Source organism: Genypterus blacodes, unplaced genomic scaffold (assembly GCF_046128005.1).
Source record: "Genypterus blacodes isolate CSIRO-AG114 ecotype Tasmania unplaced genomic scaffold, CSIRO-AGI_Gbla_v1 ptg000048l_1, whole genome shotgun sequence".
Classification (NCBI taxonomy): Eukaryota; Metazoa; Chordata; class Actinopteri; order Ophidiiformes; family Ophidiidae; genus Genypterus; species Genypterus blacodes.
Window position 1 is genome coordinate 2,962,297 of NW_027466861.1, and position 17,735 is coordinate 2,980,031.

General features: G+C 47.0%; 1 protein-coding gene across 2 annotated transcripts in view; it reads right to left on the reverse strand.

Moving 5' to 3' along the window:
* The window catches only part of vps50 (VPS50 subunit of EARP/GARPII complex), a 66,768-nt gene extending 50,581 nt beyond the window's left edge, over positions 1–16,187 (reverse strand). For both annotated transcript variants that reach the window (XM_076149915.1, XM_076149917.1), the window contains exons 1-5: positions 16,043–16,187; positions 15,547–15,615; positions 8,209–8,331; positions 7,162–7,233; positions 2,778–2,831 (exon numbers count right to left, since the gene is read on the reverse strand). In XM_076149915.1, the coding sequence (XP_076006030.1) occupies positions 2,778–2,831; positions 7,162–7,233; positions 8,209–8,331; positions 15,547–15,615; positions 16,043–16,075 (351 nt within the window). In that variant the 5' untranslated portion in view covers positions 16,076–16,187. The remainder of the gene's footprint in view (positions 1–2,777; positions 2,832–7,161; positions 7,234–8,208; positions 8,332–15,546; positions 15,616–16,042) is intronic.
* Between the last annotated feature and the right edge of the window lie 1,548 nt (positions 16,188–17,735).

The following is a 17,735-nucleotide window of genomic DNA, read 5'->3' on the forward strand; positions in this document are numbered from 1 at the left end:
GGCCCCGCCCCTCTGCTGAGTAAACAGGTGGAAGGAAGGAATAATTCAGAGACTGAGCCTGACAGACTGACTCACAGTGGGAGCAGTAAAGCCGAACATTAACACCCACCGCTGTAACAACCGCAGCGCTCCGTCTCATTCATTTAACATGTTTACGGCTCAAAACGGCCACGCGGTCTGAAGCTGGACTCGTTCAAATGTTTTGTGGAGCGGTTGAAGCAGCGTACCGGCGTCATTCTCACGCCAAAATCCCCAAACTCCTAAACCTTGAGATAATATTTAAAGTGATAAAGAGCCATGACGTTGTAAAATGGATCGATAATTTATTGTAGAGTAGAATGAGTAGAATTGACTGGTAGTTTTCAGGTCAAAGTAGTGGGTGAGGGTGGGAAAGATGAAGGTCTGGGCGGCTCTGTGTCTATTCTGCTCAGCATCTTTCACTTCTTTGAGTTAGAAGTCATACTGAACGCAGGGAAAACACTTGGGTCTGTGAGGAAGCAGTCACAAACACACAAGAGCAGGGAAACAGCATGAATACTGTATACACACATTCAGGTACAAGCAGACTCACACACTCAGACACTTTACTATGCTGAGAGCATGCTGAGAGTTCTTTAGCCTGAGGCTCCGGTTGGTTTTAATACCACAGTTCAGTGCTGCCTGTAAGCTACAGTTAAGTGGACAGATAGGAGGCTGATTCAGCTGAGCGTCTGTGCGGGGAGATAAGTGTGCGTGTGTGTGTGTGTGTGTGTGTGTGTAGGAGGTCAGCAGGTAGGTTGAGACGATGAAACCACCTGCCATCCCTAAATTGAAATTTGCCAAAAGGAATCAGACTTCATGGTAAGAAAAGGCTGAATCTACAAGGGCAAAAAACAGGGACATGCACAAAGACGTCTCTGCATGAATACAGTGCGTACACATGCGGTACATACAGGTAATGAGAGCACAGGCAAGTACAAAGTGTGTCACAAACACCTGGTAGCGAGGGAGATTTGTCTGTATTCATGGATTCACAAGTGGTTCTCCCTGCGACCCTGCAGCACAGAGACTAGGAGCTGTCCAGCCTCTACATTCTAATGAGGCCACTTCCAAAAGCGCTCCATGCTTCTCCGGGGGGAAGGCGAGGAGAAAACAAACGGTGGCATTTAGGACACATGTCTGCAGCTGACATTTTTCCCATATCTCTGCATACACACCCAATCACCTTAAAGGACATGTGGGCAAATTTGCACATGTAAGCAGACATTAACCACCCTGGAACATCCATTTCCTCTCAATTTCCAATCTCGCCAGTGGAAGAACCGGTAAGACCCCTGTGTAATTGGCAGGTGGACGGCGCCATATTACCAATCTCATTTAAAACAGGCAACTGGGGAGCGTAGACAAAAGCAGGAGTAAGACACTGATGAATACGTGCTTCCAAGGGAAAATCATCGAATGCCGATCCATTCCTGTCAATTGGTGATGACCAGGGAGTGTTTCATGTCATTTTAAAGTGAAAGGACAGGGCAATGCAAACTTTCCAGCTGTAAAAGATCCGTAGCAAATCTGCATAACAGCCCCTCATCTATCTATCTGTCAGTCATCTTAAATTTCAGCTTCTTTCCATCCTTCCGAAGACGATAAGATTGTGGCGGAAAAACCGAGCTTCGTAATTTTTCGCCAAAGTCAATACAGTGGACATGGAAAAAGAAAAAGAGTCCTCCCGCTCTCCGCAGGGCGCTGGCAGACTGCGACAACAGAATGTGGGCTTGGATAAGGTCAATGCAAATGGCCCTAAAATCCCTGGCAACACCTACTAATAAGCCCTGCTGTCACTTCATCGCTGCAGAGTCACGGGGAGGGTCACCAAAATAATGACAGATTTACTATTCCAGCTGACCTTCACATGTATTAACAATGGGTGTAATTTCACAGCAATTTCACAACAAATTAACTTCACTTATGGCTGTCAATCACCTGGTACATGATGTCACAGCCAACGGCGATGTTATATGTTTACGAAAAAACATCAGTAAGCCTTCGTCTGGAATGAATCAACGGCTTCCAAGACTAAATTGACTCATAAACAAGCAAAGAGACACACACACACACACACACACACACACACACACACACACACACACACACACACACACACACACACACACACACACACACACACACACACACACACACACACACACACACACACACACACACACACTGCACTGAGCTTGTAGATGCTTCTGCCAAATAGCTTTATTTTGAAAGACCAGTAATGCAGCTACAGACGCTACAAAGCCCACGTTTCTACAAAATTCATCAAAATCGATCGAGCTATCTAGCCGACGATCAGCTTGGACAAAATGTCAGAGCGAGCCTCCCTGGTGGAGGTATTAAGAGCTTATTTGAGATAAAGTCGCTGGCAGGTATGTTGGTGTGTTTCAATTCATTTGGACATCACTGCTCAGTCAGAGAACAGATTGTATGGAATCTTCAGAATCTGGAGTGCACATCTTCTTCGTTCCTTGTGGATGGACTCAAATCTACTTTTGCTACGGTTACGGAAAGTCCATCTTATCTGGGTGGAGATGGGTGGCTGATGCCGTATCACATCAGCTACATATGCCCTGATAACACACACACACACCACATCCTGATGTCCCCTCAGAATGAGCAACAATAAGGGAAATGTTTCTGAATGTTATTAGAGTGGAGCGAATACATTTTAAGATGATTTGTCGGGCCAAGAAATCAAGGAGATTGTTGTTTTATGTGGTCGATGTGACTCTTACCTTGACATAAGCTGGCTGCTTCTCCAGGATGAGATCTGCAACCTTTTTAGAAACCTACAAAGAGAGCGAGAGAGAGCGAGAGAGAGAGCGAGAGAGAGTGAGAGAGAGTGAGAGAGAGAGAGAGAGAATACATTTTAAAAAGACATTTTGATGTTGTTCCCAAATGTCGCCCCATAAAAACAGAGCGGGCGAGGAATGGAGCAATCACTGTCTGAATCTGCTGCACAACATAACCTGAAGTATTCAGACAGTTTCCCTTCTGTCAGTTTCATTTCCGTCATTGTTTCCTTCCACAGACTCCCGCTTGTTTCTGTGCTGTCCTCATTGTGTTCCCTCTTTTCATTTTGACACAATGGCTGAAGTGCAACTGTAACTAATGTTAGAAAGAGCATGCGCCTCATGCTTTATGGCACGATATTGGCAGGAGGGGGGGGGGGGGGGGGGGCAGGGGGAGAACAATATTAGGGAAGGTCATGAGCTCGGTCCGTCTCCCTGCTGAAGGCGCGCCGGACAGCGGGGAAACGGACTGAGCTCATGAAAGGGAAACACTTTAAGAACACCGTCTGAACTGAAGGTCGGTGGAGATTAAATACAGTAAATTGTAGTGTCGTCATAAGAGGAACAACACCAGCAGGTCACACAGAAATGACTGGGAGCTCAGGATAATGTACAACTTACAACAAATCAGAAAAGAACTGTACTGCATTGTGTTCTCTTAGTAATGTGCATATAAATTTGCACTTTGACAATTGACGATGATTTCCTATTTCACCTCCCAACTGGACAGTTTATAATATTAAGCTATTCAGAAAAAAGACCATCCTGAAGTTTTGAAAGGGCTTTATTCTGTAACTAATGGATCGTTATGGAAGTATACTTTAATTATTGATTATTGCCGCCTCACAGACTAATAGGAGAACACTAAATCACATTGTACAGAGCGAGCCTTGGCGAGTAGGTGGGGGTGACATTTCAGCATGTGTTAAGTATGCGTGGAGCCCAGTTAGAGACCTGGACAGATGGCAAATGCAGGCAAAGGGAGAAATGGCTGTTTATTCCACAGGGAGTGGGCGTGCGTGGGCGTGCGTGGGCATGCGTGTGTGTGCGCGTGTGTGTGTGTGTGTGTGTGTGTGTGTGTGTGTGTGTGTGTGTGTGTGTGTGTGTGTGTGTGTGTGTGTGTGTGTGTGTGTGTGTGTGTGTGCCTGTGCCTGTGCCTGTGCCTGTGTGCCTGTGCCTGTGTGTGCACGTGTGTGTGCACGTGTGTGTGCGTGTGTGTGTGTGTGTGTGTGTGTGTGTGTGTGTGTGTGTGTGTGTGTGTGTGTGTGTAACTGGAAAAACGGGAAAGAGATCACATGAGGAAATTATAATAAGAGATGGTGGACCCACTTGAGAGAAATCCCTGGGCTGAGTCCAAAGCCAATCGGCACTGCTAAGCTGAAATGTACAAACACACCCCCCAAGTGCTGCTGAGCATAACACAATGTCCCTAAAGCCACGGCGCCACCTTCAGACGCTCAAAGTCAAAGTCATTTCGTTTTCAGCTTAGTTCCTCACACGGACAAATTGAAGCTAATTTTGCAATCACTGGCTGTGTGAAAGTCAGACACAGACACAGCAGGTAAACTGCAAGTCACATTTAGCAGAGTGAATACACACTTGGTGAGCCACTTTGTTAGGCACACAGGCACAATCTGCTTGCTATAAACGCTTTGCGACAGATAATATTCAGGTTTGAGAGGTGGTTGATTCAATTCAGTAATTCATAATGATTCATAAGACTGAAAAGAAATATGGCCACACACGAGCATCAGAGCATCAGACAGACCTAACCATTTTGAACCTGTGTGTGTGTGTGTGTGTGTGTGTGTGTGTGTGTGTGTGAACGTGTGTGTACGTGTGTGTGTACGTGTGTGTGCGTGTGTGTGTGTGTGTGCGTGTGTGTGAGTGTGTGCATGCGTTTCCTTTTCACTCTCCCTCACACACACAACCTGAAACTTTCTCTCCCACAGCACAACACACGGTTGTCTGACTTAAACAGGCAACTGGGATTAGGCAAAGGTTACATAAGCCTGACAACACCTGGGAGGAAAGGAGGAGGAATCATCGCCGCTGCAGGAAGGATAACATTTAGCTTTCAAGTTTCATTAAAAATTAAACGTGTTCACCCTCATGAAAAAGTGCCTCATTGCCTAATCTGACACGTCTGCATGTTCCAACCCCCGGCTTTGAAAAGTGACCTGCAGACGCTTCCATGCACGGGACTCTGCCATCTGTAGCTTAACCCCATAATGAAAAACACAAGTTAATACACAGTAGGAATGCTGATGGGATGAATTTGATTTGAGCGTTTTTGCCGTTCCACGTCGTTCGCTAGGGGAAAGATGTCGCCCATAAATAGGAGCAGGTCCACATTAGGTTCGGAGACACATTTGGAAGAGGGGTTACGTAATGAATGAACAGAGCTAAAGCCATGTAGCGCGACAAGTCGGCGAGTGACGAGCCCACATGCCAGGTTTGTGTCAAGGACGCCAATTAGGCTTGGACACTGTGACAGAGGAATGGAGTCATTTCTTCCCCCCCGACACCACCGATCTTCTTCTGCCCTTCAGCGGGCGATCCAGGCAGGGGAGTGGGCAGACGAGAAGACGACACCAGTACATACACACCTCCCCTCACACCACGGGAGCGAATTAAGAGCCGCAAACACAGGTAGCAAGCAGCTTCTTTCTCCGTCACACACAAACCTGTTCCAGCACAGGCGCCCGCGCACACACACTTCACATCTTAGCTGATTCACAGCTGAACTAATGGCGTCGCATAAAGAGCGCGAAGCCTCTCCGCGTCTATAGAGAGGAGGAGAGCGATTTACAGGACAGCCACACGGTGAGACTCCACAAAGTGCCATTATCACTGCCTCGCACAGGGCAGAGCGCTATTTCACACACTGACGGCTGTGGGCTTGAGAAAATGCACGCGGGCGGGTAGGTAGGTGTTTGTGTGTGTGCATGTGTGTGTGTGTGAGAAAGTGTGACCGTCACTGTGAGCATAATATGTGTGTGTGGAGAAGAACTGCCCACCTGTGGAGAAGGTGTCTCCACAGGTGGACAGCAACAGCTTAGTGCTCCACGTCACATACATGATTTATACCCGTTCACTTTGGCTTTAGAAGGCATTTTCATTCCTTGGCTTGGTCGTTGCCCTGTGGAGTCTTTACCTCGCCCATCCACAGATCCACCGCGATCCCTCTGTCAGCAATAAGTCCGCTGCTATCCCAAAGCAGAGAACCTAAACTCTACAGGCAACTAAACCCTCGCAAAATCCCTGCAGCGCTCCAAACCCCGAGCATGAAATGACTCACGCGGGCTCACATGGCAGTTACACACACTCGCAACATCATAACAAGAATAGCAGCATGGTTCTGCATTTATTTAGTGTTTTATATCACATTCACATCATTCTATTTTGTGTTTGTATGCAGTATGATAGATTTGATTGGTGTGATTACAATCCATTCATTCTTCTTTTTTCTAACTGTATTTAACTTGTATAACTGAGATGTTTATCTAACTTTCCCGAGCTTCAGTGCGTTGATTTGGACAAAGGGGAGGCGGGTTGGACATTAGCTTTACATTAGCTAGAGATGGAGGTTTGTATTGATAAAGCTGGCTGAGACCCGTTGCTGCCTGACAGCACGTCGGACCAATTAAACTGTTTAAATTCCATGCCAGGTTTAAAAGGTAGGGAGGGGGGGGGGGAGAGAGGCAGGGAGAGTGTGTGAGAGAGAGACAGAGATAGAGAGAGACAGACAGGTTTGCTTATGTAGGATTTAGTAGCCCTGCACTAACTGGTCTCGCCTTGCCACAGGCCACAGAGACCAGACCGTCCTCTTGACTGAAGAAGCAGCTGTGTGGGCAAGGACCAAAATGTGGGGACGTGTGTGGGAAGAGGGGGTGGGGGGGTGTGTGGAAGATAAAAGGAGGTATGGGGGGGGGGAAACAAGTCGACCACAGAGAAGCCGAGGACGCAACAGAGCTGGAGGCGTGGCGAGGAGAAAACTGGAGCGGACGGAGAGGACGGAGGGGACGAGAGCTGCTTCCTCTCTGTGTGTTGCCGTCTATAAATAACTTCTGTTGACAAGCCGGCGCTCTGGTCTGGCTGCTGGTACCTGACTGACCTCACCAATGAGGGGAGGCGACGGAAACGCCCCCCCTGCTCCGGACGCTGACATCACAGGAGCAGGAGGTTCTGGGTCGGGTGGCTCAGGGAAGCCCTCGACCAATCAGACGGGGGGCGACCCGCTCGTTGCAAATGACTCGGATGCGGGCGTGTGTGTGTGTGTGTGTGTGTGTGTGTTTGTGTGTGTGTGCATGTGGAAGATACTTACAGCTGCCTGTTGTCTCTTCAGCTTATCTCTGTACTCCTCCAGCTCCTGGAGTTTCAGCTCAGGTGGGAGTTTCTATCACACACACACACACACACACACACAGGGGCACACACATACAACTTTACTTTATGTTAAAACACATCCTCCTACACACATGACAGCATCCTGGATGTGCTCAGACACCTCCAGAGTCTGTAATTGCCTCTCATTTCTGTATAGACGCACGCTTGCTCGCTCGCTTTCAGGAACCTCGAGCTTTCAACTTGGAAAAACACCCGCAAGGCATCTGTGTTTGTGTGTGCGCCCGTGTGTGTGTGTGAGAAATATTCAAAGTGGAACCGTGGCAATAAGCACGCTGGGCTGCTCGGGGGGTTTCATTTGTCTTAAGGCAGCCTAATCTTCCCTCCTGCGGAACAATTTACAAAGATATTTCACTCTGCGTTTCAAAGAGCTCAAGCCGGTTGGAGCGGAAGCCGAGGATACGGAGCTCTTCCTTTAATTTCCGAACAGAAGAATCACCTCAATAAATAGTCTTCATCCGATCATAAGTCACATTAGGGGAGAAGGTGGAGGGCCTTATTTAGTAAACAGCGAACAAAAACCTGGCTATAGGAGAGAAGATATTACAAATCCATGGCCCAAAGGATGATCAGTAATTACTTTCCCGTTGACTGAGAGTCTCATTTCAGATGGTGCCATGATACCCAGATAAATCTAATGAGATTTCACACCCTTCTTCTGTCGAGCGGATGCGATCCATCAATCCGTACGTCAATGGTTTGCATTCAGCTCGGCGCGGCAAGCGTGCGAGGAGGAGGCGGCCCAGGTAAGAAAAGGACGGAGGCTTTAATTCTCCTAAACGCAATATTTGCCGTTATCGGAATTACCCAAATGCGTTCAGCTCGGCGGGTTTATTAGTTTATGAAGGGGGCGTGGGGAGCTGTGGGTGATTTCACAGGTGAGTGGCGTTCCTTCTCAGATAGCACGCGCCCTCGCTTAATGCAACTCGGGTTCATTTATTCATTCGCTCAGAGAGCGGCTTCTGACCTCCAGCTCGTGCTGCACCATGTCGAAGGAGTCGTTAGAGAAGTACACCTCCTCGATGCTGTCGATGATCTCCTGCTCGGCCTGGGGGTCGATGGGTTGCTCCCTCATCTCCCGCAGCTCCTCCTGGGGGGGGAGAGGGGGGATACAGAAAGAGAGAGAGAGAGAGAGAGAGAAAGAAATGTATGAGGTACAAATTCAAAAACTGAGCCTGAAAGAGAGCGGAAAGGTTGGATTAGAAAGTACAAGAGTTGCGGAGGAGGAGGTCAAGGACAGCAGCAGGGGTGAAGGACGGAGTGAGGAGAGGAGATCATCAATACAGGCTGGAGAATGGGCGGGCAAGGAGGGGAAGGAGGGGAAGGAGGGGAAACCTGCTTCCTGTTTCACTGAATTGCAGTCACTAGGGAGGACAGTAGATGAATGTAATGACAGAATAAAGGGACACGTACAGCGAAATCACACATCAAAGCCCCGGCTGATTAACGTGCCGTGCTTCTGTTTGAGGCGAAACTCTGCGGAGAGACTTAAGAGGAACGCGTCTTAAAGCCGCAAGCTCAGTGAGACGGAGGATGACTCATGGGCAGAAACACTCACTAAGCACCGCATGACTGAGCAACATCTGTAGAAGAAGAAGAAAATATAGGTAATGTCTAAATCTGGACACTTTAGTGAGTCTGGCCTCTTTGATGCGTTTGAGGCTTTGGCACAATGATGACGCAAAAATAGACCTAACAGGCGAATTTAGGACTCATCCACCCATATTCCATTAAATAAACATATTCAAATCTCTCATCTCCACGCATGGACTCTTATGGAGGTGGTGAGATAACAGGAGGTGATGAGGAGAAACCTGTTACACACCTGCATGGCCACAAATATATTTACCTGCCACTATCAGCAAGAGGCAATGAAGTGTGCCACCCATGCAACTGACTCAGGGTGTGTGTGTGTGTGTGTGTGTGTGTGTGTGTGTGTGTGTGAGTCTCATTTGTGAGGCGGTGCTGCTGTGAGTAACTTTAACTAATGGTTGTATTGCACGAGTGGCGAAATAACTCATAGAATCATTCTTATTTAATTCAGTCCAGTGTATAAATATTTACACAAGCCAATTTGGAAGAAGCGGAATTGAATTGAATTAGTGTGTGTGTGTCAGCTACACAGAGAGAGAGAGAGAGAGAGAGAGAGAAACCAAGGAGGGGAGTGGGAGAGGAGGGGGGGGGTCAAATGGAGAGAGAGAGAGATAGAGAGAAAGAGAAAGCAGAATTGTGTGTGTGTGTGTGTGTGTGACGGGGGGTCAAGGGAATGTGTGTGATGGTGGGCTGAAAAGAGGAAGACAGACAAAAGATGGGAGAGAGAATCAAGAGAGAGGGAGTGGGAGAAGAGATGGAAATAGGTGAGGTAGGGAGGGGGGAGTCAAAAGTGAGAGAGGAGGAAGAGGGATGGAGCGACACAGAGAGAGAGCGAGAGAGAGAGCGAGAGAGAGAGAGAGAGAGAGATCAAGGAGCATTGGGGGATAGGGAGGGAGGGAGAAAGAGGGAGAAACTGAGAGGGGTGAGAGAGAGGGGGGTGGGTACAGGGAGGGAGGGAGGGAGGGAGGGAGGGAGGGAGAGAGAGAGAGAGTCTGCAGCACCACATTAAAGCCTAAAAGAACAAGCACTGCAGGGCGAGTGTGCGAGATTGAAAAGGAGGTGTGGAGGTGGAAGATCACACTCCCCCTGAAAAAGGGTGGGCGGGAAATCAACACAAATGAGAGAGAGACAGAGAGGGAGAGAGAGGGAGGGAGAGAGAGGGAGAAGAGAGAGAGGGAGGGGAGGGAGTGAGGAAGATGACTCATCCAGTACAGAAAGTTAGAGCATCTGGGAGAAAAAAAGTGAATAATGAGCAACAAAAGCAAAAGAAAAAGACGCGTCACTCCGCTGTAGCGCATCACGACAGTTGGAGCAATGCACCTCCCCTGTGTCATCATCACCTCGCTCCCCTCCGCCGCCTCGCCGCCCGCTGCGACGTGCAAACGCTTCTTTAAAAACCTCTAAAACATCTAAAGTGACTGGCTCATTAACGGGCTACCCGGGGTAAAGCAATTCCCATAAGTCCCCGCTGCTTCTGCTGCTGTGCGGGCACGGAACAAAACAAGACGCCCCGCCGCCCTGCGAGGGCCCAGCACGGGAACACAAGACCTCCACCGTCTACAGGGGGAGGGGGTGAGGACGGGGTGAGGGGGCAGGGCGGGGGGGGGGGGGGGGGGGGTTGATCAAACTCACACTTTCAAGGACGGACCGGAGACAAACGAGTGGAACGCTCATCTCATACCCGGAAATTAAGAAATCTATTTGCGTCTGAATAGTGTAGAGTGTGTAGGGAGCTTCATCAGAGAGTCAAAGTGGGTGTTTAACCCCAGGGATGAGTGAAACGTGGAAAAGTCAAGCACGGGACAGAAAACAAAAGGATGAACAAACAATAACAGCTGTGTGGTAAACCGAGCCAGGAAGAGAGAGGGGGAGATAGAGAGAGAGAGAGAGAGAGAGAGAGAGGAGAGGGGCTGGTGGTCAGGAGAGTTATCCCCATGGTAACATTCATTAGGCCACCAATTAAAAAACTCATAATAATCAGAGATTAATATGTGTAATGGCCTTTTATCCTCTTCATCCTAATTCATCTTTCCTCTGGGATATTAGAGCACAACAGCCACGGAGCAACATGGAGGTGTTGCAGCGGCGGGGATATCAAGCCTCTTCACCGTACACGTTGTGATGAACTCTCAATGAGTCAGACCCCTGGGTGTCTAACAGAGTGTTGATCTCTCTCTCTCTCCCTCTCTCTCTCTCTCTCTCTCTCTCCTTTTCTCTCTCTCTCCTCGGGCCGGGAGCTGAGCCGCGTTCCTCCACCTCAGGACAGCCGGCATCGACCCGTGACAGGTGATCAATGGTGACGTCCTGACAGCTTCACCTCCTCCCTGTCGACAGGAAGTTCACTCTCCAAACTGAGGCACTCAACCGCTCGCATCAACACCAGATTATTATAAAATAACATAACAATAGCACAGGAGATCCATTCATCCCCGTGCAAATTCCAGTTCTCAATCTCACCCCAATTCTACCACTGATGATGTAAGGGGGACCCCTATTGGTGGATGTGGGTAACTGCAAGGACAAGTCTACAGTCTTACATTTCCTCCTTACATCTAAATTTAATGGGTTTTGTTCTTTTTATCTTTCCTTTGCACGCTTGTACTGAGTCTGAGTGAAACATTCCAGTCTGAGAAGTATTCCTTACAAGCAAAATGGAATGGATTGTTTGTCATCTTCTCCATTGTCACTGGAATTCCCTTCATATTTCATATCTTTGGAAACCAGGTCGACTAGAAAGTGCCGTATTGTGGGATTGAGCTTTACTATTTTGTTCCACACAGACAGAAACTGAAATAAAGGAAAATATCAAAGGCGTCTTTGGGTTTAAAGAGGTTAAAAATGAGGTTTCACCACAATAAAAACTCTTCATCCAGACTCTCAGAGGCATTTCATCTTTGAAGAGAAAAAAACACTTTTGTTGTTTGCTTTCAAAAAAACACACAAAGCAGCTAACAAGCCTTGATCGTGTTTGGGAAGAGGTACGACCGCCTAAGGGGATGAATCAGATGGGTAGGTTGAGCGCTGACCTCAGTTAGATCAAAGCCAAAATCGTGACTAGCAGCCAGGAAGTACATAAACGTGGTGCAACGGTTTAGTTTCTCCATTTCCTACATCTAACAGACGCTTAGATACCTCTGGAACTATGGGAAACATCACTTCTCTTACTAGCTTCCTTCCGTGCCAGGCTCATAACTTATCAATCAACCTTCACGGCTCATGAAGTGCAGCTATTTTTAACCCCTGGCAGATTGCATCCTGGGTATAAATCGATACAAACCAGAGGACGGTTGGGACGACAGCGGCGAGCGAGTGAATGAGCGAGATTGGATTTCTTTTCAAGCCGTCGGTTCCCACTGAGGGTGAACCGACGTTACACCCGGCCTGACCTTTCTGAGTGGGACCGGATCGACTGTTTCCGCTCCGGCTGCTACACCGAGTGACACCGCAGGAGTTGACTACATTTTGTTACCAGCTACTAAAGCTTGACTCAGCGGGTAAATGTAGCTTTGCACAGATGTGGACCCTGCTTGTTTCTGCCCGTATTGTTCCAAACAAAATGAACCGACAGCTGGTCAAAGACACGGGGAAACGACGTCATCCGCAGCTTCATTTACACCGCTCTGAACGCTGCAGGCAGGTGTTATCTGCAACTTATCTGTGAAGTTGCAGAACATATCAGCTGCCACTTCCTCCTCATGACTCATGGAAACAAAGTTCTCTGTAAAAAGAAACTATCAAGGTTAATGGCAAACTGTTTTTACGCTGATAACACCGATACATAACTTGACGCCGCTGTGCTCAACTCTCAGGTTTAGTAGGTTTACAGTGATTTAATTGTTTCCATTTACAGCCAATTTCTTATTAATATAGCAACGAGAGTATATGAGGCGCAGAAAACGTTCTAGTTTGTGGGTTTTAAAATACTCCAAGCATTAATCCAGGCCAGATGGGCTTTACCATTACTCACAGTGTATTCTGGGTCGGTCCCTGCCGTCTTTTTCGGAAGCTGGACGTGCCCCAGAATACCTCCGCCCAAGCTCCCCGAGAATAAGCTCGACTGAAGCACAAAGGGGCATCCATCTCCTTCTTTTTTGTCACCGCCAAGAACTCATAACCACGGGCGAGGGGCGGAACGCGCGAGAGCGAGCAGATATCATGACGGATGGAGGGATGGAGGGAGGGATAGATGGATGACTGTGAAGCACAAAGAGTCTATAAAGACGCCCCAACGCTCCAGGGGCACGAAAATCAAACCCTGATTCATGTCGGAGCTACCTGAAGTGAAAATCACATGCTTTGCACATTCTACTCCTCTGACACCATATTGTTTCTCCACATATTGACAGATGAAGACAAACGGTGTCCTCGCTCGCTCGCTCGCTCTCTTTCCGTCTTCCTGCCCCCACACACACGCGCTTTAATCAAATTCTAATCTACCGCAAAAGGGCTAACTGGTGTGTCTTTATCTGATTGTTACTCAAACGCTGTCGACTCCTCAAGTCGTTGCGCTCGACAGCATCATTTGTCAATCACCCCCCGCAGCAATCATCCTCTCCTACAGTCGAGCCAGATGTTGCCGTCGGCTCCTGGTGAGGGTGATAAATGGTTCGAAACCACTGCTAGAGTGGTTGGAAGCACATGAATGGCGCGATGGGTCGTAGAGGGATTACAATGAGAGGAGCGCCAAACATCAATGGAAGCGCTCGCCGGAACGCTTTGGTCGCCGCCTTTTCCACGGGGGCAACAGGTTCCATCGTGTCGTCTACTGGATTATTCAGCTTTTTAATCAAGAATGAGACGCTTTCAATATCGGCTGGGTCCCATTTCAATTTCCTGAATGCTTTACAGGGTTGAGCGGAAAGGTAAATAAAGTCCGCATAGAGTCTAACATCATCAGCGTATAATTGGATAATGATCCTAGAGGGCCGAGCGTGTTTTCATTGAACACACAATAGCAGATGTTTGCAGTACACACACACACACAGGGCAGCGGATAGACAGTTTGGACACATCTACCGATAGACAGATAGACATCCGGACAGTCCTTTCCAGAAGAGACAAGCCCACCACCTTTCATACAGCCTCCCATTCCAGCTGGAGCATAAAACCAACGCTCTTATCTCATCTGGGCTCCGTCCCTCCGAGTCTTTGACGCTTTTCTGCAACACGAGCACGATTTCAACAAAAGAATAACGCCAACGTGATACGACAAAGGCCTGAAAATCCAGTTTTTGGGAGAATATCTTCGTTACCCCGGTGAACTTGACCTACTTGTTTATTGTGAAAATAAAGCGCCAGTCCTACTTTAGAGAAAATATCACTTTTTTCTATGTAAGCTTGTCTCAGTCTTGTTCCCTTTTGTTCTGACAGCAGGGCCTCTCCACAAAAAAAGCAAAAGGCAAAACTTTGTCACAAGTCAAAATGAGAGAGAGAAGCACTTGGCCGTCCGACGCCATCAGCTGCTGCGAAAACTAGTCTGTGTGTGAAAAGTACTCTCAGAACAAACCAGGGTGACGATGAAAACAACGTCAACCGCAAATGCCAAATCATTAGCGGGAGAGAAATGGCGTGTCCGTTTGAATCAACCTGCCCGTGTATCATGACACAATGTGGATAAATGGAGTTGGTCACCTTCTAAATTCTATTCCGCCGCATTAACAGAAGGTCACCGAGACAAAGCAAAGTCAAAGCAAAGCTGGAAACTAGCAGTGCTCTCAGGTGTGTGTAGGTGGCATTACACATATATACTGTATGTACATTAAACGCAGCCGCTCCACCGCTTCTGCTATCTTACAACCCAAAGTTGTGCAAGCAGCTGGATGACAAGTCCGTATAGTGACTAAGCATGACTGACCGCATTCGCCAAAGGCCCGCCAAGCTGAACGGTTGAAACACGACTGCGGCGGACTGCATTTCACGCTGGCGGACATTGACGGCTGATGTGAGGTACGTACGTGTCTGAGTGATATAAATGTCTCCCCTCGCTCGCTTTACATTACATGTGCAAGGAACCGGAGGGGGGAACTGTGGAAGTGTGAAATAACCAATACCAACAGCAAGCAAGTTTCTGGACTGGAGCGGATTGGATGGCGTCAACGTAGACTTGTAAGGTCAACACACACAACCTTCTCTTTACGCTTCGTTTACGTCCATCTGCTTATACATCAAAAATGTCCTTTACGGTTTCAAGCGCATTCTGTATTCAACTACATCCTAGTTACTGCTTGTGTTCGGACATGAGAGTGTGGTCAGGTTACTACCTAAAGGCATTGTAGGAAATCTAATATCTAATATGGAAGATACTCAGGCTGATACTGGATTATTGAGGCCAATGTTGACGTTGATGTGAGAGTAAGGATCAGCACTTCCTTCTTCTTTTTTACACAAATGCATAAAAATAAACATCTATTTAGGCAAGGATGCATCAAACCGGCTTATTAAAGAGTTGTGACAAACGAAGCTACCAGGTAGGATTATCAACAATTAAGCAATAGGTATTAAAAATCATAACAACCGTAAATTCCCATTCATTAGAAAACACAAACATCATGAATTAAATTATACATATGCAGCCTGAAAACCATTGAACAATTACTTTTCTCTACATTACTATCATCTAGCCAACATGTCCAGCTCTAATCTTTTTCCCTTTTTCACATAAGTCCTGACAACAACTTATATCAGGGTCTTATCTTATCTTGTTTCATGTTACCTTGCTCGGGATCCTCAGGTTCTCCACTGGGCTCAGGTCTGCCATGCTCTCCTGGGGACTCTTCAGGCCCTGGCAAATCAAACAAACACACTTAAATCCTCCACAACAACCACTTCGACCAGGTTCAAATGTGGTGTTTAGACGCCTGTGTTGTAACTGCCGGAGCACAGGACCGACTGAGAGATTCCTGAAAGCGATATTCTCGGTGATGAGGTGAAAAATGAGAACTTCCCTAACCGCCCATTTCCCACTATTGTGCGCTGTCGTTGTTGTTGTGCACTGGTGAACTCCACATCAAACATGGATGTAAGAGCTCATACACATGTGGTTTAGTTGTGTGTACAGGTGTAGTCGGAGCTTGGGTGCAGTGTGTGTTAGTGGGTCAAAGCTCTTTCCATGACACACAAGGTGAGCTGTCAAAATTAGCACGCTTAGCTAGCAGTGATGCTAACACTATCGCCGGCAAACACACTGACGTCACGCCCGCTCTGCTCACCTGTCGGGCCATAAGCGACTTAATCTTCTGCATCGTAAATCCGAGCCGGGTCCAATAGGGAACAAATTAATAAAGCTACAGTTCTCTTCTGATGTCAACGATTCGCCTCCATCACTACGAGAGGGGAGCCATGGTTGCCCGTCACGTGACTTTCGGTACAGGAAACAGGGAAAACATACAAAGCATCATGGGAAATGTAGTTTTTAATTTTTGGGGCTCGCTTGAGATTTGAAATACGACTTTACCAACTGAAAACCCTTTCGTTTGAACCTTGCATACTTGTGGTGTTAAAACTGTAATTATAGATACTTTATAATACAAAGATAACACTGTGATCCATACATTACCATCATAAGCCACTAGGTGGCAGTAATTAATACTAAATACTCGATTCTTTTCCAGATTTATTAATATTAGTTGTGGTATAATGGTAGGGGTATTATGTGTTAGCCGTGTTGTTGTTGTTGTTGTTATGTCATCTACTACCAAATGCAGAATTTGTATCTCCCATCAGGTTATATTGCTGGTTATACATTTTAGCTGTGCTTCTATAAATGTCTTTGTATCTACATCACAAAGTATTGTTTTGTTTGCATGATGTTACATGTGTTCCTAAACATGATAATGTGAAATTGTAAATGACAATACAGTTAAATGTTTTTGTATGGGTGTGATCACGTCATAATATTATCTACGCCTCAGTGCCACATAACCCAAGGTGTCTCTCCCTGATATGAACCGGTTCATCAGTGTTACTCGTTACAAATGATTACAGAAACTATCCTTTGTAAATGCCCCTTTGGATGTTTTCTTTGGAGCAGTGCTTGGTAGAAAACAAGCTGCATGCAACAGACAGCAGGCACCATGGGCTTCAGTTCCTGGTTAATGATGCCTCAGGCTATTTCCCAGTCAAATGAAGGCGAGGTTGCTCTCCTTAGGTGAATTTTCTCCACTGTTGTTTGTTATGTAGTTATCCGGAGTGTGGAGCCTCCCTTAAAGCATACACTGAGACGGAACAGATGGCAGCCTCTACCCGGAGACAGCAGACACCGTCACAAAGACACAGCACACTCAGTTGGTCAGTGCATACTGTAATTAGAGCAAGACTCAATAAAATGCTTGAGCGCAATTCACTGGAGTGTCATGACGTCAGTGCTGCACAGATAATATTGATATTTTGTGTCCGTCATCTCAATCTGAAGAAATATACCTATGAAGAATTCTATCTTATGTTGACAAACTGTTTTCATTTGCTTTGAACATGTTCTTGAAACACTTGTGCACATCCTAGAATAAGCAGCTGTACTAGTTTCATAATATTTTAATTTGCTTTGTAAAGAGTCTTCGAACAGGCAGATTTTCACATTACTTGTGAATTGGACCTTTTCTGTTGTGTTGCTTTGGGCAATACTTTGAATAGAGGCTGTCAGCATGTGAGTGACATAATTGAGGCAATTCAGTACTTTGGTAGGAAGTTGAAGCACAGCAGAAAGCCGGCTGATGCTTTTAAAAGTGTCAGTTTGTGTCTTCTTCTGTCCATGTCTCTTTCTGTAACTCTCTCTCTCCCTCCTAAACACACATTTATACCAACTAATGACAAGGTGTCAGCAGGAGCAGGTGGACGGCACTCTGCCACATGCTGAACCTTCCGTCTGTTCCTGCCTGTTTCAGCACCATCGCAGGTACACAACAA